This window comes from Prionailurus viverrinus, chromosome A3, assembly GCF_022837055.1.
Source record: "Prionailurus viverrinus isolate Anna chromosome A3, UM_Priviv_1.0, whole genome shotgun sequence".
In the NCBI taxonomy this organism is placed as follows: Eukaryota; Metazoa; Chordata; class Mammalia; order Carnivora; family Felidae; genus Prionailurus; species Prionailurus viverrinus.
The window spans coordinates 64,266,038-64,286,918 of NC_062563.1; the positions used below are offsets into that span (position 1 = coordinate 64,266,038).

A 20,881-nucleotide genomic window follows, 5' to 3' on the forward strand; every position below is an offset into this window, starting at 1 on the left:
TGTTTCAGATGCTTTCAGAATATTATACTGCAGTCCTAGACCGAAGAAATGTCTTGAAAGGGTTATCAGAAATACTGGATTTCTGCTAACATGTCTCATAGGATAGCTTTTATATTCGTGTCTGGTGAAATATATGTTAGTCTTATTTCTATAAAATTACAAAATGCACCATGAGAATTTTGTTTTCATTTGATCTCATACAGAAGTGCAATTCATTTAGGTAGAATTTGATACTTGTATATACAGCATAGCAGCACCAAATATTTGCCCTTGTTCTAAATTCTTTCGAGAAAACAATTTTTCCCTCTGTTTGGTATATGCATTTCTTTATGAATTTATGATATCCTTTAGCAGCTTGATGCTGTCTTAATCGACACCATTACACCTCAGTTTTCATCATGCATTGAGTGTAGTATTCATGCTTCTTATTTATTCTTTTTAATAGTAGGACTCACCAGTGAGTTCATTCTGTCAGTGTGGATGATCATTCCTTTGATTTGCAGAGAAAAAACCTTTGGGTACCAATATATCAATATTGATAATGGTTTTAAACTTTATTTTCATGTTTATTTTGTGTGTGTGAGAGAGACAGTGTGAGTGAGTGGGAGAGGGGCAGACAGAAAGGGAGACACAAAACCTGAAGCAGGCTCCAGGCTATGAGCTGTCAGCACAGAGCCTGACACAGGGCTCAAACTTATAAACTACAAGATCATGGCCTGAGCTGAAGTTGGGCATTTATCTGACTGAGCCACCCACGTGCCCCTATAAATGGTTTAGATTTTTATGGATTAGAGCTTTGATTGCTAAAAGAAGATTCACTCTAAAGGAATTTTCCTAGTTGAAATAATGTTCATTTAATGGCATTAAATTCAAGAAATTTAATTTTATTACACTTATATGTTTAAAAATTTTTTTTTAATGTTTATTTATTTTCGAAGGAGAGAGACCTTGAGTGGGGAAAGAGCAGAGAGAGGGAGACACAGAATCCAAAGCAGGCCCCAGGCTCTGAACTGTCAGCACAGAGCCCAGCACGGGACTTGAACTCGCGAACAGTGAGATCATGACCTGAGCTGAAGTCGGACGCTTAACCGACTGCGCCACCCAGGTGCCCCTACATTTATATATTTTAAAATGGAGGGGCGCCTGGGTGGCGCAGTCGGTTAAGCGACCGACTTCAGCCAGGTCACGATCTCGCGGTCTGTGAGTTCGAGCCCCGCGTCGGGCTCTGGGCTGATGGCTCAGAGCCTGGAGCCTGTTTCCGATTCTGTGTCTCCCTCTCTCTCTGCCCCTCCCCCATTCATGCTCTGTCTCTCTCTGTCCCAAAAATAAACGTTGAAAAAAAAATTAAAAAAAAAAAATAAAATGGAAAGGGCATAGGGGCGCCTGAGTGACTCAGTTGAGTGTCCAACTCTTGATTTTGGTTCATGTCATATCTCACGGTTTGTGAGATTGAGCCCCAAGTCGGGCTCTGTGTGGGGCTCCTCTGCATTGAGCTCCGAGCTGATGGAATGGGGCCTGCTTGGGATTCTCTCTCTCTGTCTCTCTCTGTCCCTCCCTTGCTCATGTGCTCTCTCTCACTCTTTCAAAATAAATAAACCTAAAAAAATAAATAAAATGGAAAGGATACAACGTAGCATATAATAGAGAGCGTCCTTTTCATCCCTGCCTTCCAACCTCTTGTTTTCTCTTCCCCACAGTTTCCTGTGTTCTGTGTATGCTTGCAGAAACAAACGGATATACACATGTGCATGTGTGTATATTCCTTTTAAAAGAATCGTAGGGTATATTTCAGCATATTTTGCATGGAATGTGTATCATGATTCATCTTATTAAATAAAATAATTCCCAAATGAATATGATACTAAGATTATTTCATGTATTTTACTTTTGCTTACAGTGCTGCAGTGAATAGTCATTTTGTACATAAACCTGTAGGTAAATTTTTAGAATTTGGTCAGAGTAGGTGCAAGTGTAATTTTTGATCAATTTTATTAAATTGCCCTCCACTGAGATAGTACCAGTCTGTTGGTACTAGCAATGTGAATATGTTTCTGCATAATCTTGTCAAGAGAATGATTCCCAAACCTTCGGTGTTTGCCAATCTCATATATGAAAAATGATATCTCAGTGTAGTTTTAATTTTCATTCTCTCATGAATGTGAGGTTGGGCATAGTTTAAGATCCATTTGTGGGGTTCTTTTGGTCCATTTTTCTATCAGTGTTTTTGATTATTTTCTTACTGATTTATGGGATTTTCAAAAATTAAATTGACACACAATGTTACTAGTTTCAGGTGCATAACATCTGACTTTGACAGTTGATGGATTTGACAGTTCTATTATTCCTCCCTCACCATAATAAGTGTAGTCACCATCTGTGACCATACAACATTATTACAGTATTACTGACTATATTTTCTATGCTGTATTTTTCTACTCTGTGACTTATTTTTAGAGTTGGAAGTTTGTACCTCTTAATCCTTTTTATCAATTTTGTCCATCCTCTCACCCACCTTCCCTTGGCAACCACTGGTTGGTTTGTTCTCTGTATTTAACACTCTGTTTTGTTTTATTTTATTTAAGTGAAACAATGTGGTATTTGTCTTTCTCTGATTTATTTCATTTGGTGCCTCTAGGCCCATCCATGTTGTTGCAAATGGTGAGATTTCATTCTTTTTTAAGGCTGAGTAATATTCCAGTGCGCGCGCATGTGTGTGTGTATGTGTGTGTGTGTGTGTGTGTACATATATACACACCCCTATCTTCTTTATCCATTCATCTATTGATAGACACTGGGCTGCTTCCATATCTTGACTATTGTAAATAAAGCTACGGTAAACATAGGGGTGCACATCTCTTTTCGACATTTATTTTTGAGAGAGACAGAGCCTGAGCAGGGGAGGAGCAGAGAGAGAGGGAGACACAGAATCTGAAGCAGGCTCCAGGCTCTGAGCTGTCAGTCAGCACAGAGCCCGATGTGGGGCTCGAACCCACGACTGGTGAGATCATGACCTGAGCCGAAGTCAGACGCTCAACCGACTGAGCCACCCAGGCGCCCCGCACGTATCTTTTCAAATTAGTGTTTTTGTTTTCTTTGGGTAAGTATTCGGTAGTGAAATTACTGGATCATATGGTATTTCTATTTCTAATGTTTGAAGCAAGGTCCACACTGTTTTCCACAGTGGTTGCACCAATTTCTATTCCCACCAACAGTGTACAAGGTTTTCTTTTTCTCCACATCTTCACCAACACTTGTTTCTTGTCTTTTTTTGTTTGTTTGTTTTTAAAGAAACCTGTAGTATCATAGCGCATTTATTTATTTATTTAGTAATCTCTATACCCAATGTGGGACTTGAACTCACAACCCTGAGATCAAGAGTCACATGCTCTTCATACTGAGCCAGCCAGGTGCCCCTCTTGTCTTTTTGATTCTAGCCATTTTAACTGGTGTGAGGTGATATTGTGATTTTGATTTGCAATTCCCTGACGATTTTCATGTGCCTGTTGGAAAAAGCTCTGTTCAGGTCCTCTGTCCATTTTTTAAGTGGATTGTTTTTTTGGTATTGAGTTGTGTAAGTTGTGTATATATTTTGGATACTAAGCCCTAATGAGACATTTTTATGTCTCTTTATTAGGGAAATTAGTTTATGATCTGAATTGCAGTTTCTTATTTCATAGTGTGCTATTGTTCTACTTTATGCTGCTTCAGTTTTTTGTTTTTTTTTTTTAATTAAAATAAGCATTTACATGGTTTGAAGAACCAAACAGTTCTGTGAGCTCCTCTTCTTGGAGAAGATTCTCCAGAACCAACTATTTTAAACTTTTACAGTTGATTCTGTTGGAATTTATCTTTAAATCTCTAATGTGCTATTTGATTATTTTTTTTCCAGTTCTGGGAATTATCTGTCCCATTACTGTAGATGAAATCTAGCTCTTTCAATTCCACTACCCTAACCATAACACGTACACATACTCCCTCATTCTTCTTTATTTTTTTCTAAAATAGGATTGCTTTTTATTCCCTGCACAGTTTCTTGTTTTCTTGGCATTAATACATTTTGTTTAGTGTTTGATGTTCTAATTGCTAATTCAACCTCCAGTTGAGACCAGTGGCATTCTGATCCTTCAACTTTTGAATTAAACCTCTTTCTGATAGCTGTAGGCTCATATACCTGCCTATCTCCAGTGTTCTGAAGGTTTTGGTAATGTGCCTTTGTAAATATGTTTCCATCCATTGTGCTTGTCACAGAGTGGGCTTTTTCAGTTTTGAAATTCATGTGTGGACATGGAATGAGCTGGAGTTCATTCAAACTTCAGTGTGGAAGTTTTCTTATATTTTAGGAACTGCAGGCATACCTCATTTTATCGAGCTTCACAGATACTGCGGTTTTTACATATTGAAGGTTTGTGGCAACCCTGCAAATCTCAGCACGATTTTGGGGGCAGCATTTGCTCACTTTGTGTCTGTCACATATTGGTAATTCTTGCAATATTTCAAGCTTTTCCATTATTATAATAATTATTATGGTGATCTATGATCAGTGACTGTGACTCACTGAGAGCTCAGATAATGGTTAGCAGTTTTTAGCAATGAAGTAGTTTTTTAAATGTTTATTTGAGAGAGAGAGAGCATGCGCATGCGTGCAAGTGGGGCAGGGCAGAGAGAGGGGGACAGAGGATCCAAAGCGGGTTCTGTGCTGACAGCAGTGAGTCCAGTGTGTGGCTCAATGAGATTTGTGACCTGAGGCAAAGTCGGATGCTCAACCAACTGAGCCACCCAGGCGCCCCAGTAATAAAGTTTTTTTTTTAATGTTTATTCATTTTGAGGGGAGGGGGGAGGGAAGGAGGAAGAGAGGAGGTGAGGGGCAGAGGAGAGAGAGGGAGAGAGAGAATCCCAAACAGGCTCCTCACAGTCTGTGAGATATGACCTGAGCCGAAACCGAGAGTTGAATGCTTTAACCGACTGAGCCACCCAGGTGCCCCTAAAGTATTTTTTAATTTAGGTGTATACATTTTTTTTACACATACTGCTATTACACACTTAATAGACTACGGTACAGTATAAACATAATTTTTATGTGCACTGGATAGCAAAAAAATTTCACTTTCTAGCTTTATTGCGATACTTGCTTTGTTGCAGTCATCTGCAGCCAAACCTGCGGTATCTCCAAGGTGTGCCTGCATTTCAATTTCCTGTGTTCTCTTACTCCATTTTTTGGCTCTTGAAACTCCTAGGCCGATCCTCTCCTGTTGTACCATCTGTCTTGTGCTCTAATTTCTGGGAATTTCTCTCAACTTTCATTTTCCCAGTTTTCTCTTCTGTGATTATGTTTTCACTTTACAGGAGCTCTTTTAGTCCTCCATTTTATTTTTCCTTTTAATAACATCCGGTTATTCCATGGAATCAAAATCTCTTCCCTTTCTGAAAGGAGTTTGGTTGCGTGCTTCCTTCCTCCTCCTCCTGTGATTAACTTTTCTTTGCCCAACTTAATCCCTTTCTAGGCTTTTCTTTTCCAAGCTGCCCTTTTCTGCTTGTGTTGGCCCCTCTTCCATTAGGAAAATTCACCAATGTTTGGCCATCGACTGTCTGCTTATATTTTAAAATGGACGTTGAATAGATGGTTGGAAGCTTTGTGCCTGTCCATGGGATTGGTTGGCTGTGGGATTGCTGTGGGGTGAATTTGATCTAGCTTTTTGAGTAACCTCCAATGTCAGTACCTTAGATCTTTTCCTGTAGAGCTAGTGAGATTCTAAAGAGTATAAATAAGCCTCTTTTATTAGAGGGTATACATTTGATTGCCAGCATTTGGGGAACTCAGTGTCTGAAAAAGGCTAGTGTATCAAACAATATGTAAACTTCTACTTAATTTTACATTTTAAGGCTAGTTTCCAGCCCTAATCTCAGCCTGGTGTTCTCCTCTTCAAAAGTTCTGTTTTACCTTCTTCAGAAATAAACTTCCATCTCTTTCTGGGGCGAGGGGATGCTACTCCTTCATCCGGCTGCGCAGACCCACAGAGGAGAATTCTGGGAAGTGCACCTGCTGCTGCAGTAGACTTTCCATCAGTCCTCTTGTTAGTCCCGGTTTCACCCCCACTGCCTGCAGTACCTCCACGCTGCAGTTTAAACTAGTGTCCTTGTTTGCTCACAGTTAGCCTAGCATTTAACTTAGCATTCCACTAAGTCAGAGTCTTGGTTCTGCTGCTTCCCCGGCTTCACAGCGTGGTTGCTGTTGACTTCACTCTTGCTAACTTTATCTTCACGGATTTAAAAGTCCCTTATAGGGGCGCCTGGGTGGCTCAGTTGGTTAAGCATCCGACTTCGGCTCAGGTCATGATCTCACGGTCCGTGAGTTCGAGTCCCGCATCGGGCTCTGTGATGACAGCTCAGAGCCTGGAGCCCGTTTCAGATTCTGTGTCTCCCTCTCTCTCTGACCCTCCCCCGTTCATGCTGTCTCTCCGTCTCAAAAATAAATAAACGTTTAAAAAATTAAAAAAAAAAAAAGTCCCTTATAGTTGAGAGGAATTCAGAGATGTTTTCTACCAAAATGTTATTCCCTTCTGTTTATTTAGTCAGCAGTCATTCTTCAAGGCGGACAGTGCCAGCAATGTGGAGAAGCATTGGCTTTCTTTACATAAAGCGTAAAACTAAACTTTTTTTTTTTTTTTAATTTTTTTTTTCCAACGTTTATTTATTTTTTTGGGACAGAGAGAGACAGAGCATGAACGGGGGAGGGGCAGAGAGAGAGGGAGACACAGAATTGGAAACAGGCTCCAGGCTCCGAGCCATCAGCCCAGAGCCCGATGCGGGGCTTGAACTCACGGACCTCGAGATCGTGACCTGGCTGAAGTCGGTCGCCCAACCGACTGCGCCACCCAGGCGCCCCAAACTAAACTTCTTAAAGAGATAACCATGCCAAATTACTGACAGCGTCCTTAAAAAAAAAAAAAAAAAAAAAGTAAAATCCAAATTGGGTGAATAATGAAAATATAACAAACAAGCTTGGTTCTGCTTAATAGTTTCAGTAAGAAGCCTGCTTTTGGTTTGAATAGAAAGTTGAAATGGAAACTTGGTACCATTTGACATAGATACATTTGGAATGATATAAATGTTACCGTTTCACACAAGGATTGCCATAAAGCAGTATACAGTTAATTGCCTTGTGCCTGACACTACTTGTAGCAGTTCAGAAAGGTGGTACTTTCTTTTTTAAATATGCTTTTAAAAAATATTTATTCTTGAGAGAGGGAGAGGGAGACAGACAAGAGTATGGGCGGGGGAGGGACAGAGAGACAGGGAGACACAATCTGAAACAGGCTCCAGGTTCTGAGCTGTCAACACAGAGCTGGACGCGGGGCTTGAACTCAGGAACCATGAGATCATGACCTGAGCTGAATTCAGCCGCTTAACTGACTGAGCCACCCCCGTGCCCCGATAAATACTTTTGTTTGGAGTAGTCTGTAAAATATCATAGGGGAGGACATGCTTGACTTGAGGTTTTTTTTCAAGCTGGAGAAGAGGATATATTTGCTATCATTTTGGGAGCCTTGGGCAATAAGCCGAAGTTCTCCAACTTTCATTCAGAAAGCGAGAAATCTTTTTAAAATCTTTAGTTTATTTACTTGCTGTATTTCACTTTACTTGTATTTATCTGATATTGCAAATGAAATACAGACTTGCTCACTGGTACTGTACTATCCCCTCTTCACTGTATTTTAGTCTCACAGTGTCCTATAATTTTATATTTGTTGTCAGCAGTTGGTAGTTTACTTACTAGTCAGACTCTAACAACACAATTTCAGAACAGGAAGAAATGCTTGATATTGTTTTGTACAGCTTCCCCCATCCCTAGGAAAACAGATACTTGGTAGAGCCAAGAATCAAATCCAATGTTTAGCATTTGGTTCCTTGTTTCCCACAGTTAGTTGTCTTAAGATGGTATGTTTACTGAATGTATTTGTTATTTTAGATGCAAGTTAGTATGCTTTTATTATCAGAAGATATTCTTCTAAGCACTACAGATTTCTTGGTTCTTTTGGGACCATTTCGTTTAGTCTCTTCAGATTTAGATTTGTAAAAATGTAGTTTGTTTTCTAGACTTTGTGTTGCATGAAGCTTTCCCAGATTATCTCAATGAAATATGGCCCTTGGTCATAATAATCTGTTCTAATAGATGTTTTTATAATTCATGTGAGAAAATTTCCATGGCCAAGTTTATAGATGATACTATGAAATGAACTGGTTAATAGTTAAAATGACTTAATGACTATCATGTATGAGTAAACCGTTCTTTAAAAACAAAACTGGTCCAAGCAGGTAGGAGTGGCCAGAATTTTCATTCCCAGCTCCTTGCTTAAGCCAACGTCTCTATCACTTTTGGGAGACTATCCCTTATTACTACTGCCCTTTATTATTACTGACTTAAGGGAGGCAGAGAGCATTCAGTTTAAGTTCAAAGCCCTCTCTAGAACATATGTGTGAGTCTTTCCCCCCTTAATTTGACATAAGATCATTGAGATAAGTAAGAACTTTTAAGCTATATTAAAGATAGAGGAAATCCAAAGGAAAATAAATATCTAATACAATAACCAAAAATATAATTTAATCGATGCCTTGTCTTCTGGAATGCACAGTTTCATTCAAAGATACAATTCCTGGACTGACTTAATGTGGTGGACACCATTTTGGCATTCATTACCCTAGATCCCATACCTGGATGCTGTCCTCCTTGGAAATTTTTTCTCTGACAGAATGAGGCTCTTCTAGGACACTGGAGTGACAAGTTCAGGGGTTTTTTGTTTAAGGCCTTTATCTTTTCAGTGTAATACAAAGGCTTGTCTTTGTCCTTCATGAAATCTACTTCACTTATGAGGGAGAATATGGCCTATGGTAAAGGCCACATAACATTTATCACTTATTGGGAATGGAAGTGTTACTTTGTAAAATAACTTCTCTCAAACTAATTTTTAAAAAATCTAGCATTTATTCAGTACTTGTTTTTGCAGGGAAATAAACATACTATTTGGGGGAAATAGGAGGTTACACAGAAGGGCCATTGATTATGCAGAGTAGCATGCACTAAATGGATGGGAAAGTAGCATTTACTGTTAATGAAGTTTAGTAGAGGGGCGCCTGGGTGGCTCAGTCGGTTGAGCGTCCGACTTCAGCTCAGGTCACGATCTCGCCGTCCGTGAGTTCGAGCCCCGCGTCGGGCTCTGGGCTGATGGCTTGGAGCCTGGAGCCTGCTTCCGATTCTGTGTCTCCCTCTCTCTCTGCCCCTCCCCCGTTCATGCTCTGTCTCTCTCTGTCTCAAAAATAAAAAAAATAAAAAAATTTAAAAAACGTTAAAAAAAATGAAGTTTAGTAGATAGAGCACCTCAGAGAAAGGATTTCTGGAAGAGGTGAGACCCACATCTGACATTTTTGGAAGAATGTAGCTTTGCATAGGTGGAGGATAATTAAGGGCGTGGGGAGGCACGATTTGAAAATAATTTAGTGCCCAAATTATGGTAGATAAAATAGTCCTGCTTTTGAATTGAGGCTCTAGTTACTCTAGTAACTCTAGTCAGTTACTGCAAACGTTTAGTGCGATATGTGTTTTTTTTCCTTCCCTTTTATAAGTTGTTATTTGAAAAACTGAAGGTATATTCTTTGATGACCTATTATTAAGTGTTTCCTACTGTGCTGTCAGTTTTGTTTATAAATGTGAAATATATTTGGGCTTGATTATAAACTGAGGGCAGCTTTGAAGTAAGTGTGCCCCTCTTTGGATGACGTTCTAGTCCCTAGACATGGTTAAGAGAAAAGAGAGGAAAAAGCCTCTGTCCTATGGATCCATTTGATCTAAGGAGTAGAGATGATTTTGAATGAACTAAGGAAGGGTTTAGAAAAAAAGGAACCTAAGGGGCACCTGGCTGGCTCCGTTAGAAGAACATTTGACTCTTGATCTCGAGGTCAAGAGTTTGAACTCTGTGTTGGGTTACTTAAATAGATATTAAAAAAAAGAAAAAAGGAACCTGAAATTCAGTTTTGCAACTGTTTTAATTATCTGGTGATGAGTAGTGTGAGTACATTTTGACTATGTGTATTTGCATGTATTTGATCTGTTTGAACGTTGTAGTAATATTTCATTGGGAGTATTTGAACAGCCCTTCAAAGTCTCTTTTCAATGAAATTTGACTTATTATATGTGAAGGTTGTCTACCCCCTTCACAGGGGGGGATGGGGGGGTAGCAAACTCAAAGGTGGGTTTGTAAGCAAACTCAAAGGTATCACATTTTTTTTTTATGTGGAGGCTTATTCTATAGAAGAATGTAAACTGTAGAAACTCACCTAAATTTTAGGACCTCTAGACCTTTCCCCCAGATATGTTCTTCACACTGAAAAGCACAATTGTCAGATGGGTTTGCTACCTTCTCAGGCAAGAAGAGGTTCGCATGGTTTTGAGTTCTCAAATCCACGATTCTAAGTAGATAATGGACATTTCAGTGGGAAATAATGTTATTCTTAGGATTTCAGTGCTGCTGCTTTGTCCCTTGAAATGCTCACGTATAGACTCACACATACATACATATAGTACATATAGTGTACATACAGTACACATACATACATACCAGCTATACCAAACTGTGCTCTTGCCCTTCTTTGGGTGTTTGTGCTGGCTAATGCCTTCTCCCACTTCCATCATTTAGGTCTCACCTTTGGCTTTTTGGGGGGGGGATTTTTTTAAACCCCATTTTAATTTAATTTTTAAAATTTAATTTTTTTTTAATTTTTTACATTTATTTATTTTTGAGAGACAGAGAGAGAGAGCGTGAGCAGGAGAGGGACAGAGAGAGAGGGAGACACAGAATCCGAAGCAGGCTCCAGGCTCCGAGCTGTCAGCACAGAGCCCAACCCGGGGCCCAACCCACGAACCTTGAGATCGAACCTTGAGATCGTGACCTGAGCTGGAGTTGGAGGCTTAACCGACTGAACCACCCAGGCGCCCCTATTGTTATTTTTATTGAGTGAGAAATAGAGCGCACATGCACATGCCTGTGAGAGCTGGGGAGGGGAAGTGGGGAGAGGGAAAGAGAGAATCTTAAGGTGGCTTCGTGTACAGTGAGGAGCCTGTCACTGGGTTCCACCTTGTGACTGTAAGATCATGACCTGAACCAAAATCAAGGGTTGGACACTCAACTGACTGAGCCACCTAGGTGCCCCATTTTGGAAAAGTTTTAAATATATAAGGCTGTCTTTGACACCTCCTGTTAGCATATCTCTGTTTATCTCCTTGTATCCTATATCACAGTGTGCCTTCTTGATCTGTGTGCTTGTCTTTATCTTCCACTAGACTGTAAGTTCCTCTAGGGAAGGGGACATCTTATTCCTAGTACCTAATACAGTGCCTGGCATGCAGTAGGTACTGAGAAGATACTTGAATGAGGGGCACCTTTCTGGCTCAATTGGTAGAGCATGCAACTGTTGGTCTTGGGGTCATGAATTTGAGTCCCACGTTAGGGGTAGTTTACTTAAAAAAATAGGAGGGGGGAAGAAAATATTTGAATGAGTAACTATTGTACTATTATGTAATTTTAAATTAATTGAACAAAGTTAAAGTATTCTTTTGACAGATACATTAAAAGTATGTATAATTTATTGCTGTATTTTATGCACTGATTATTAATGAGAAATTGTAGGGTTATCCCAGACTTGAATGCTACATATTATATAAACACATGTGCAATCTTTTAGGTAATTTTAAAAATGTGATTACTTGGAGCACCTTGCTGACTCAGTCTGTAGAGTATGTGACTCTTGATATCTAGGTTGTGAGTTAGAACCCCACATTGGGCTTGGAGTTTCCTTTAAAAAAGTAATAAATTAAAATTAAGAAAAATTAAAATGTGATCACTTAAAGTGATTTAAGCAAATTACTTAAATAAAAAAAGACAAGTAGTCCCCAGTTTTTCAGGTCTGAGAACCCCTTTTAAAATATTATTTCTCAGATTCTTATTTCATAGTACAGTTACCATACTGGGCTGCTCTGGGTTCACTAATGTATTTTTCTCAAAGAAGGCAGTGGAAAAGGACAAATGTGTTGTTTTTAGGTAATGCTTTCTGTGTAGACGTTCTTGTAAAAACTCTGTGGCCCACAGAGTTGTATACATCACTGGTTTCTAAACATAGGTATGTAGAACAAACCATTAGTATTAATTTTTTAAAACTTAGAACTTCTGTTTATTACCTTTCATCTTGAAAAAGGCAAATTGCATTTAATACAGTGATTGATTCTGGCTTCCCATGCTGTTAGTATGTCAAATTGGGCTGGTGAGAAAGATCCTAAGGAAGGGAGGAGTTTTCACTTTCTCACTTGTATTTGTCATCGTGGTATCCCATTGAAGTTTACATGTATTTATGTTGATTTCCATATGGCCAGTTTTTAATGAAGCTGTCTTCAAAAAGTGAGTAAATGACTATAAAAGATTCCTATCAAAAAATCAGATTGATTGATTATAATAAAGCACACACAGGCATACACATAAAAAATGTTAGAACTCCTAATTCCAGTACGATCTCTCATTATGTGGTAAAAACCGTGCTATAATCAGATGTGAAATGTCAACTACAAAAAATTTGAGATTGTCAAAAAAGATTGTTTGAAGTGTAGATCTCTATTGTTGAAACTGTACCTTGCCTGTGTGTGCAGTGTTACTTGACATGTAGCTAAACGATAGCATGAAATCACAAGAAATTAGCAAGACATTTAAAAATTGGGGATTCTGAGTACCAAAAACCTTTATGAAGGGCGCCTGTGTGGCTCAGTTGGTGAGCGTCTGACTCTTGATTTTGGCTCCAGTCATGGTCTCAGGGTCGTGGAATCAAGCCCCAAGTTGGGCTCTGCGCTGAGTGTGGAACCTGCTTGGGATTCTGTCTCTCCCTTTGCCCCTCTTCCCCACTTGTGTGCACTCGCTCACTCTCTCTAAAATAAAAAACGAACAAAAACTTTGTGATTTTTTTTTTCAGAGATGTTTGATAAAGCCATACAACATGCAGTAAGAGTACAAAATTTGGGGGCGCCTGGGTGGTTCAGTCACTTAAGCAGCCGACTTCCACTCAGGTCATGATCTCGTGGTTCTCAAGTTTGAGCCTGACCGCTTAGAGCCTGGAGCCTGCTTCAGATTCTGTGTCACTCTCTCTCTACCCCTCCCCTGCTCACGCTCTGTCTCTCTGCCAAAAATTTAAAAACATAAAAAAAATTTAACAACAACCAAAAAAAGAGTACAAAATTTCACCAAATTATAAACGTTTACAAGGCCCTTTGAAGTTTCTTGTTGAACAGTAAACGACAGAAAGCCATATCACTGGAGAAACACTTGTTTTATTTGTCTTGGTCAAAATGACTGAAATAACATGGAACATATGGCAAAAAATTAAAATGCATTCCTTTGCCATCAAATGCCTTTGAAACATGCCTAGTATACAGTGCCGATTTGAAGAAACCAGTATCAGAACAATTATACGTTGTGGAAGGTTTGCTTTGCAGTTGATTAAAATATAGGTGTTGTAACATACCTTCTTCCCCTTAGTGTTTGCTGACTTGTGTTTCAGTAATAATGGGGATGAATAGCAAAAGCAGAGAGATGCTAGGCAAATGTGTATTTTCAACAGTAAATGTTTTCTTTAATAAAGACCACCTTTTGTGGAAGAAAAATCGTAGTCACATAAGGTAAAAATCATTCACTGCATCATTCCTAGGTAAATTTCCACAGCAAAGAAATTGAACCAGGAGTTTATAAGGAGTGGTTAGTGTGTCATCAGTGTAGTTAATTTGATAGAAACAAGACCTTTAACTTTAAATGATAGTAAGTTATTGACAGTGCTTATAAATGAGAAGTAACCAAGAAAGACATTTTATCGCATAGAAGTTTGCTGATTATCTCATAGCAAAGTTCTTTGCTTCTGAAGAACAATAGAACTTAAAATAGGAGTTGCTAATTCCTCAGCAGTATGCAGATATTAAAAAAAATTTTTTTTAACATTTTATTTATTTTTGAGACAGGAATAGACAGCGTGAACAGGGGAGGGTCAGAGAGAGGGAGACACAGAATCTGAAACAGGCTCCAGGCTCTGAGCTGTCAGCACAGAGCCCGATGCAGGGCTCGAACTCACGGACCAAGAGATCATGACCTGAGCCAAAGTCGGCCATATGCAGATATTTTTAGATAAGAGAAACACACACTTTAATGTTCCCATTCAAGATAAAGGTTACTTACCAAGAAGGTATCTATTTTATTTTATTTTTTTTTTAATTTTTTTTAACGTTTATTTATCATTGAGAGAGACAGAGCATGAGCAGGGGAGGGGCAGAGAGAGGGAGAGACACAAAATCTGAAGCAGGCTCCAGGTTCTGAGCTGTCAGCACAGAGCCCGACTTGGGGCTCGAACTCACAAACTGTGAGATCATGACCTGAGCCAAAGTCGGTCGCTCAACCAACTGAGCCACCCAGGCGCCCCAAGAAGGTATCTATTTTAAAGAAGGTAGTGTTACCAAATAAATAAGCATTTGGGGGATAAGTTTAGTTTGGAAATATAATGGTTTGTTTTGTGATTTTTGTTGGAAAAAAAGGTCATGTATAGTAACTGCCAAATTTGCATACTTTAAGTACTTGGGAATTGTGGTATATGTTCTAGGAAAACTCCTACATTGGCATCAAGAGCGTTCACAGCAGAGATGCCTGGGTGGCTCAGTCGGGTAAGCAGCCTGCTCTTAATGAGCTTGCAGTTTCGTGAGTTCAAGCCCTGCATCAGTCTCTGTGCTGGCAGCACAGAGCCTGCTTGGGATTCTCTCTTTCCCTCTCTCTCTCTCTGCCCTTCCCCCCAATCATGCTGTCTCTGTCTCTCTCAAAATAAACAAATAAACTTAAAAAATTAAAAAAAAAGATTATTCACAACAGCATTGTTTTATAGTTCTAAAAAATGAGAAGTAACTCAAATATTCATCAATAGTAGAATGGATAATAGCTCTGCATCAGTGTGGATGGATCTCAGAAATCTAGTGGTGGGCCAAACAAATGATAAAAATAGTAGAGCAACACCTACTGTATTTCACATCAATGTATAATGTCAAACATATAAAACTAAACAATTGCACGTCACATGGTTAAAATACAAGGGATACAATGGTAATACTCAGGATAATAGGAAACTTCAGTGATCTTGGCAATGTGTTATTTCTTAAATTGTATAGTGGGTACATAGGTGTTCATTTTTTTACTCTTTTTTTAAAAAAAATTTTTTTTTCAACGTTTATTTTTATTTTTGGGACAGAGAGAGACAGAGCATGAATGGGGGAGGGGCAGAGAGAGAGGGAGACACAGAATTGGAAACAGGCTCCAAGCTCCGAGCCATCAGCCCAGAGCCCGACGCGGGGCTCGAACTCACGGACCGCGAGATCGTGACCTGGCTGAAGTCGGACACTTAACCGACTGCGCCACCCAGGCGCCCCTCATTTTTTTACTCTTTAGCTATATGTGTACATTATATAAACTCATATGTATATTTCATGTTTAAAAAACTAAATCACTGAAGGACAACCCCAACTTTAGTGTTTATTTTTGAGAGAGAGTGTGAGCGGGGGAGGGACAGAGAGAGAGGAGGACAGAGGATCCGAAGAGGGCTCTGCGCTAACAGCAGAGAGCCTGACTTGGGGCTCGAACTCATGAACTGTGAGATCACGCTCTGAGCAGAGAGTTGGACGCCCAGCTGATGGAGTCACCCAGGTGCCCCAAGGGACAACCTCAACTTTAAAATAGCAATTTGGAATTAAAAAATGACCAGTTTGCAGAAGAATGCAGTTCCTGACAAAGCCGATAGGTGTACTGGTGACCTAAGCTCTGTCAGATACTCATTTCCTGGACTTTGAATCTTGAGCAAGTGACTTTGAAAGGGAGACAGCAGGTAGGAATCATTGCAGTGAGAGCAGCAGCAGCACAGAAGCAAGGCTGTTCTTGGTGTAAATTTCAGTGTTTGGCTCCTTTGTTTGGGACAGGGCTTCTTTGATGATTTTCCAAGTCAGCCTTCCAGGCGCTGTTTGGTTCTTAATGTTCCCTGTAACTTTCTATCGAAGACCCCTTCTTCCTTCCCTCCTTTCTTTATTCCTTAAAACAAATTTGGAAATAGAAATTTCCCAACTATTGTTTTAATCTTCAAAATGAGGAGTTCTTATGAATTTTGAATCTATTTGTTGAAGTGTAAAACAGTAGCACCTTAATTGCAAGAACATCACGATGATGGAAATGACAGCACTTTTTTTCCCCCCATAATTGATAGATGGACTTGAAATGTGGTTTGAGGGGTGCCTGGCTGGCTTAGTAGCTGGAGCCTGCAGCTCTTGATCTTGAGTCATGGGCTTGAGCCCCATATTAGGAACAGAGATTACTTAAAAAAAATTTAAAAGTAGGGGCACCTGGCTGGCTTAGTCAGAAATATGTGCAACTTGATTTCAAGGTTGTGAGTTCAAATCCCATATTGGGTATAGAGATTACTGAAAATAAATAAAAACCTTAAAATAATTTTAAAAAGTTAAATCTAAAGAAAAAAAGAAAAGTGGTTTGATAAATAGTCAATAATTCAGTTAATTTGCATTTAGGTATGATCTAAGTTGTCTTTCTCAGCTGATATAGCAATTAAAAACAAGAATCTAGGGGCACCTGGATGGTTCTGTCGGCTAAGCGTCTGACTCTTGATTTCGGCTCAGGTCATGATCTCATGGTTCATGAGATCAAGTCCTGAGTAGGGCTCACTCTGGCAGCTCAGAGCCTGCTTGGTATTCTCTCCCTCCCTCCCTCCCTCTCTCTCCTCTCTGTCTGCCCCTCCCCCCCCCCCACTCACATGGGCACTCACTTTCTCTTAAACATTTAAAAACAAGAATCTAAGTAAAAATGTACTTAGAAGTAGGCTTTCAGATTGTTGTGTCACAGTTTTAAACCAGTGCATTAAAAAATAAACATTGTATTACATTGCTGTTAATACAGAATATAATTTTGTATACTTGAATGGAAAATAATTTTTATGTTTTTTGAATCTTACCTTTCAAGAATTCCTTTTTTAAATATTTATATTTGTAATTTGTTAGTATAGTATTCTATAACTCATGAAAAATTGTAAAATTGTGTAATTTATAAATATCGTATATGGTGGTTCATTGGGATTTTAGAAATAGAGATAAAATTTTATTGTAAAGTTAGGTTAATGGGCATAGCTGAAAAAGATATGAAAAAGATTTTCATAGCTGTAAGTTATCTAGGGACGCCTGGGTGGTTCAGTCATTTAAGCATTGACTATTGATTTCGGCTCAGATCATGATCTCACGGCTTGTGAGGTCTATCCCTGAATTGGGCTCTGTGCTGACAAGCTCAGAGACTGCTTTGGATTCTCTCTCTCTCTCTCTCTCTCTCTCTCTCTCTCTCTCCTCTCTCTCTCTCTCTCTCTCTCTCTTTCTTTCTCCCTCCCTGTCTCCCCCCCCCCCCCCATAACTAAATACGTAAATAAATAAACTTAGAAAAAAAAGACAGTTGATCTGGACTGGTGTCTTTCAAAATGTGATTCTTCAGTTACTAGCATGCTCTTTTGAATGTCCCTATCTAAGATCTCCTGAAAAAAAATCTTTGGGTGTGTGGATGAGCTGTGGAATCTGCATTTTGAGCAAATAACAGCAAACATTTTATGGTTTGACTATTTTTCAAGTACTGTTCTAAGCACACTACATTAACTCATTCTTCACTGCAACCCTGTGAAGTGTAGGTACTCTTGTTATCCCATTTGACAGAGGGGAGGTAGGGGTGCAAGTGACTAATTCAGAGCAGGAATTTGAGGTAGAAGTGACTAAGAAGCTTACGGTCACACAGCTAACGAGTGTTAGGGCCAGGATTGTAGGTAGGAAACTGACAGGGCATCTCCACGCTTACTTGGAGAACCACTACTCTAGTCCAAGTCCTTGGAAATTAGAAAAGCTTTATTCTAAAATAATAGTAAAGTCAGGAGGGAGGGCGATGCACAGTAGTACTTACCTTAGCACTACCTAGTAGTACTGTCTATGAATTTTAAGTCTTTTGTCAGTCAGCACTTAGTAAAAGTTGTCCTAATGCTACTCCATGCTTACAAAACTCGACAACAGTGAGTATGTTCTGTAGCACATCATTAAAGTTGTGTTGTTTTATTGTTTTTGCCAGAATCCCAGGTAAAGGTTTTCATTTGATACACAGTAAAGCTTTGATAAAATCAGATGTTTGTAGAATGGAGATTTTATGTTTCAATTGAATTTTGAGGTTGTCAGGAACACTGGGGAAAACATAATACATGCCTTTAGAAGTCTTTCTGAAATACAGTCGCATACTTTAGTACCTTAATCTATTGGAAAAAAATGCCACACCAGTCTGAACTTCTATATGAACTCCAGGGTGAGCTTAGTTGCATGTTTAAGAAAACTTAGCCAGGTTTTGTTTCTTTGTTTTCCTTTCTCCTGGAACAGTGATTCTCAATGTACTGCACATATAAATCACCGGAGAGGCTTCAAAAAATTACTGATATCTGGGTCCTACCCCTAGAGGTTCTGATTTAATTGGTCTGATGATTCTAATGTGCTACGATTGAGAAACCGCCGTTCTAAAATAAGGATATGTGGGGAAATTTTCTTGGTTTCTTTTTTGTTGTTCCAGTAAATTCAGATAACACTGAAAAATATACGAGATAGGAGTTAGTAGAGAATAGATAGAATAGTGAAGAATAGAATAGAATATAGATCATTGTCTCACAGACTGAAGCATGTAACACTTGGCAATTTTTGTTTTCTTTCAGATTCATTATTAAACATGGGTGCATTTTTGGATAAACCCAAAACTGAGAAACATAACGCTCATGGTGCTGGGAATGGTTTACGTTATGGCCTGAGCAGCATGCAAGGATGGAGAGTGGAAATGGAAGATGCACACACAGCTGTTGTAGGTATTCCTCACGGCTTGGACGACTGGTCATTTTTTGCAGTTTATGATGGTCACGCTGGATCTCGAGTAGCAAATTACTGCTCAACACATTTATTAGAACACATCACTAACAATGAAGACTTTAGGGCAGCTGGGAAATCAGGGTCTGCTCTTGAGCCCTCAGTGGAAAATGTCAAGAGTGGCATCAGAACTGGCTTTTTGAAAATTGATGAATACATGCGCAACTTTTCCGACCTCAGAAATGGAATGGACAGAAGTGGTTCAACTGCAGTGGGGGTCCTGATTTCACCCAAGCATATCTACTTTATCAACTGTGGTGATTCACGTGCTGTTCTGTACAGGAATGGACAAGTCTGCTTTTCCACCCAGGATCACAAACCTTGCAATCCAAGGGAGAAGGAGCGAATCCAAAATGCAGGAGGCAGCGTAATGATACAGCGTGTTAATGGTTCATTAGCAGTGTCTCGTGCTTTGGGGGACTATGATTACAAGTGTGTTGATGGCAAGGGCCCAACAGAACAACTTGTTTCTCCAGAGCCCGAGGTTTATGAAATTTTAAGAGCAGAAGAGGATGAATTTATCATCTTGGCTTGTGATGGGATCTGGGATGTTATGAGTAATGAGGAGCTCTGTGAATTTGTTAAATCTAGGCTTGAGGTATCTGATGACCTGGAAAATGTGTGCAATTGGGTAGTGGACACTTGTTTACATAAGGTATGTAAGTCTTTTTGTTATAATTATAAATACCCTATTAATTTTGAAAAGGCACGGTAAGTAAAATTAACCAAACTTAAATTTTAAAAACTTTTCCCTTAGGGAAAACCTGTGTATTTTTAAATTATCTTCTTCATCAGAAATGACTTATTTATTTGTTATTATTTAATTTATTTACTTTTGGCCATCCTCGTTTATCTCAGCCTTCTAATTTGAAAATTAGGTTTAATAAGTTTGTGTCATTTGTTCTCATTTAAGGACTTTATGGCTTGTTGATGTGGCAAGGGCATCTATACAGAATTGTGCCTTTTGATTTAAATTCTCAGCACTGGCAATAAGCTGTCTTATGCCTGATTTTGAAGCAGTTTGGTGAACCACGTATATAGTATAATTCTGTATTAGAGCTACAAAAGATACGCCAGAGACCTAGGCTAAGTCAAGTTTTGTGATTTATATCTGAGCCTCCTGGCAGATGAGATGAAAACTGAAGTAAAAGTACAAATTGTGTATATCTTATTGTCTAATAAAAGCAGCTCTTTCCTAGTGATAAAATCAAAAAGGAATTTACATGTGGCTCCATGTAAGTGATGTATGACATGGTGGAGAATATCTTAGCTTTTGCAGAAGATACCAGAGTTCTTTTCCTATAGATGTTTTTGTCAGCAGTGATTCAAAACCAGAGACTAACGTAAAACATAATCCTGTGAAGAATTCCTGTGGAACATGAACGTTTAGTTTTATAATGTTCTGTGAATCTTAACTTGATACAGTAATAGGGAAAGAAACTCCAGACTAACTTATTTAGCAATTCCCTTCAATGTTGTTAAAGTATTCAGTAGTTTCCAATGGGTTTTGACAGTGTCTGTATAGCAATCAGGTAAAATTGGAGTTATCTGGCCAGTGCCTAGGATATGCGTGTATTGTATGACTCTGATTGAAAAGATACTAAGGCAAAACTAATATTTGATTATATGAAAGAAAGGTTTTGACTTATTGTCTAGATTAGAACTGTTCTGTCTCTCCACCATGTAAGTTGCTTTGGGAGGTACAAGCATAGCCAAAAAATTTCCCAGGAGGGATCTCTGAGTCTATGGAAGTACCCAGTTTTTGGTGAAGTGTCTATTTCTTTTCCATAGAACGGGAAAAGGCAACTTCAAATAGACAAAATTTAAGGGCTGCTATTT

At 39.1% G+C, this 20,881-nt stretch overlaps 1 protein-coding gene and 1 non-coding gene across 5 annotated transcripts in view; one reads left to right on the forward strand and one right to left on the reverse strand.

Annotated features, from left to right (window-relative positions):
- Positions 1–20,881, forward strand: part of PPM1B (protein phosphatase, Mg2+/Mn2+ dependent 1B) — a 96,627-nt gene that overhangs the window by 38,618 nt on the left and 37,128 nt on the right. For all 4 annotated transcript variants that reach the window (XM_047851652.1, XM_047851653.1, XM_047851651.1 and 1 more), the window contains exon 2: positions 18,838–19,697. In XM_047851652.1, the coding sequence (XP_047707608.1) occupies positions 18,852–19,697 (846 nt within the window). In that variant the 5' untranslated portion in view covers positions 18,838–18,851. The remainder of the gene's footprint in view (positions 1–18,837; positions 19,698–20,881) is intronic.
- TRNAR-UCG (transfer RNA arginine (anticodon UCG)) lies at positions 2,969–3,053 on the reverse strand. Its single transcript has one exon. It is a non-coding gene; the product is annotated as a tRNA-Arg (tRNA).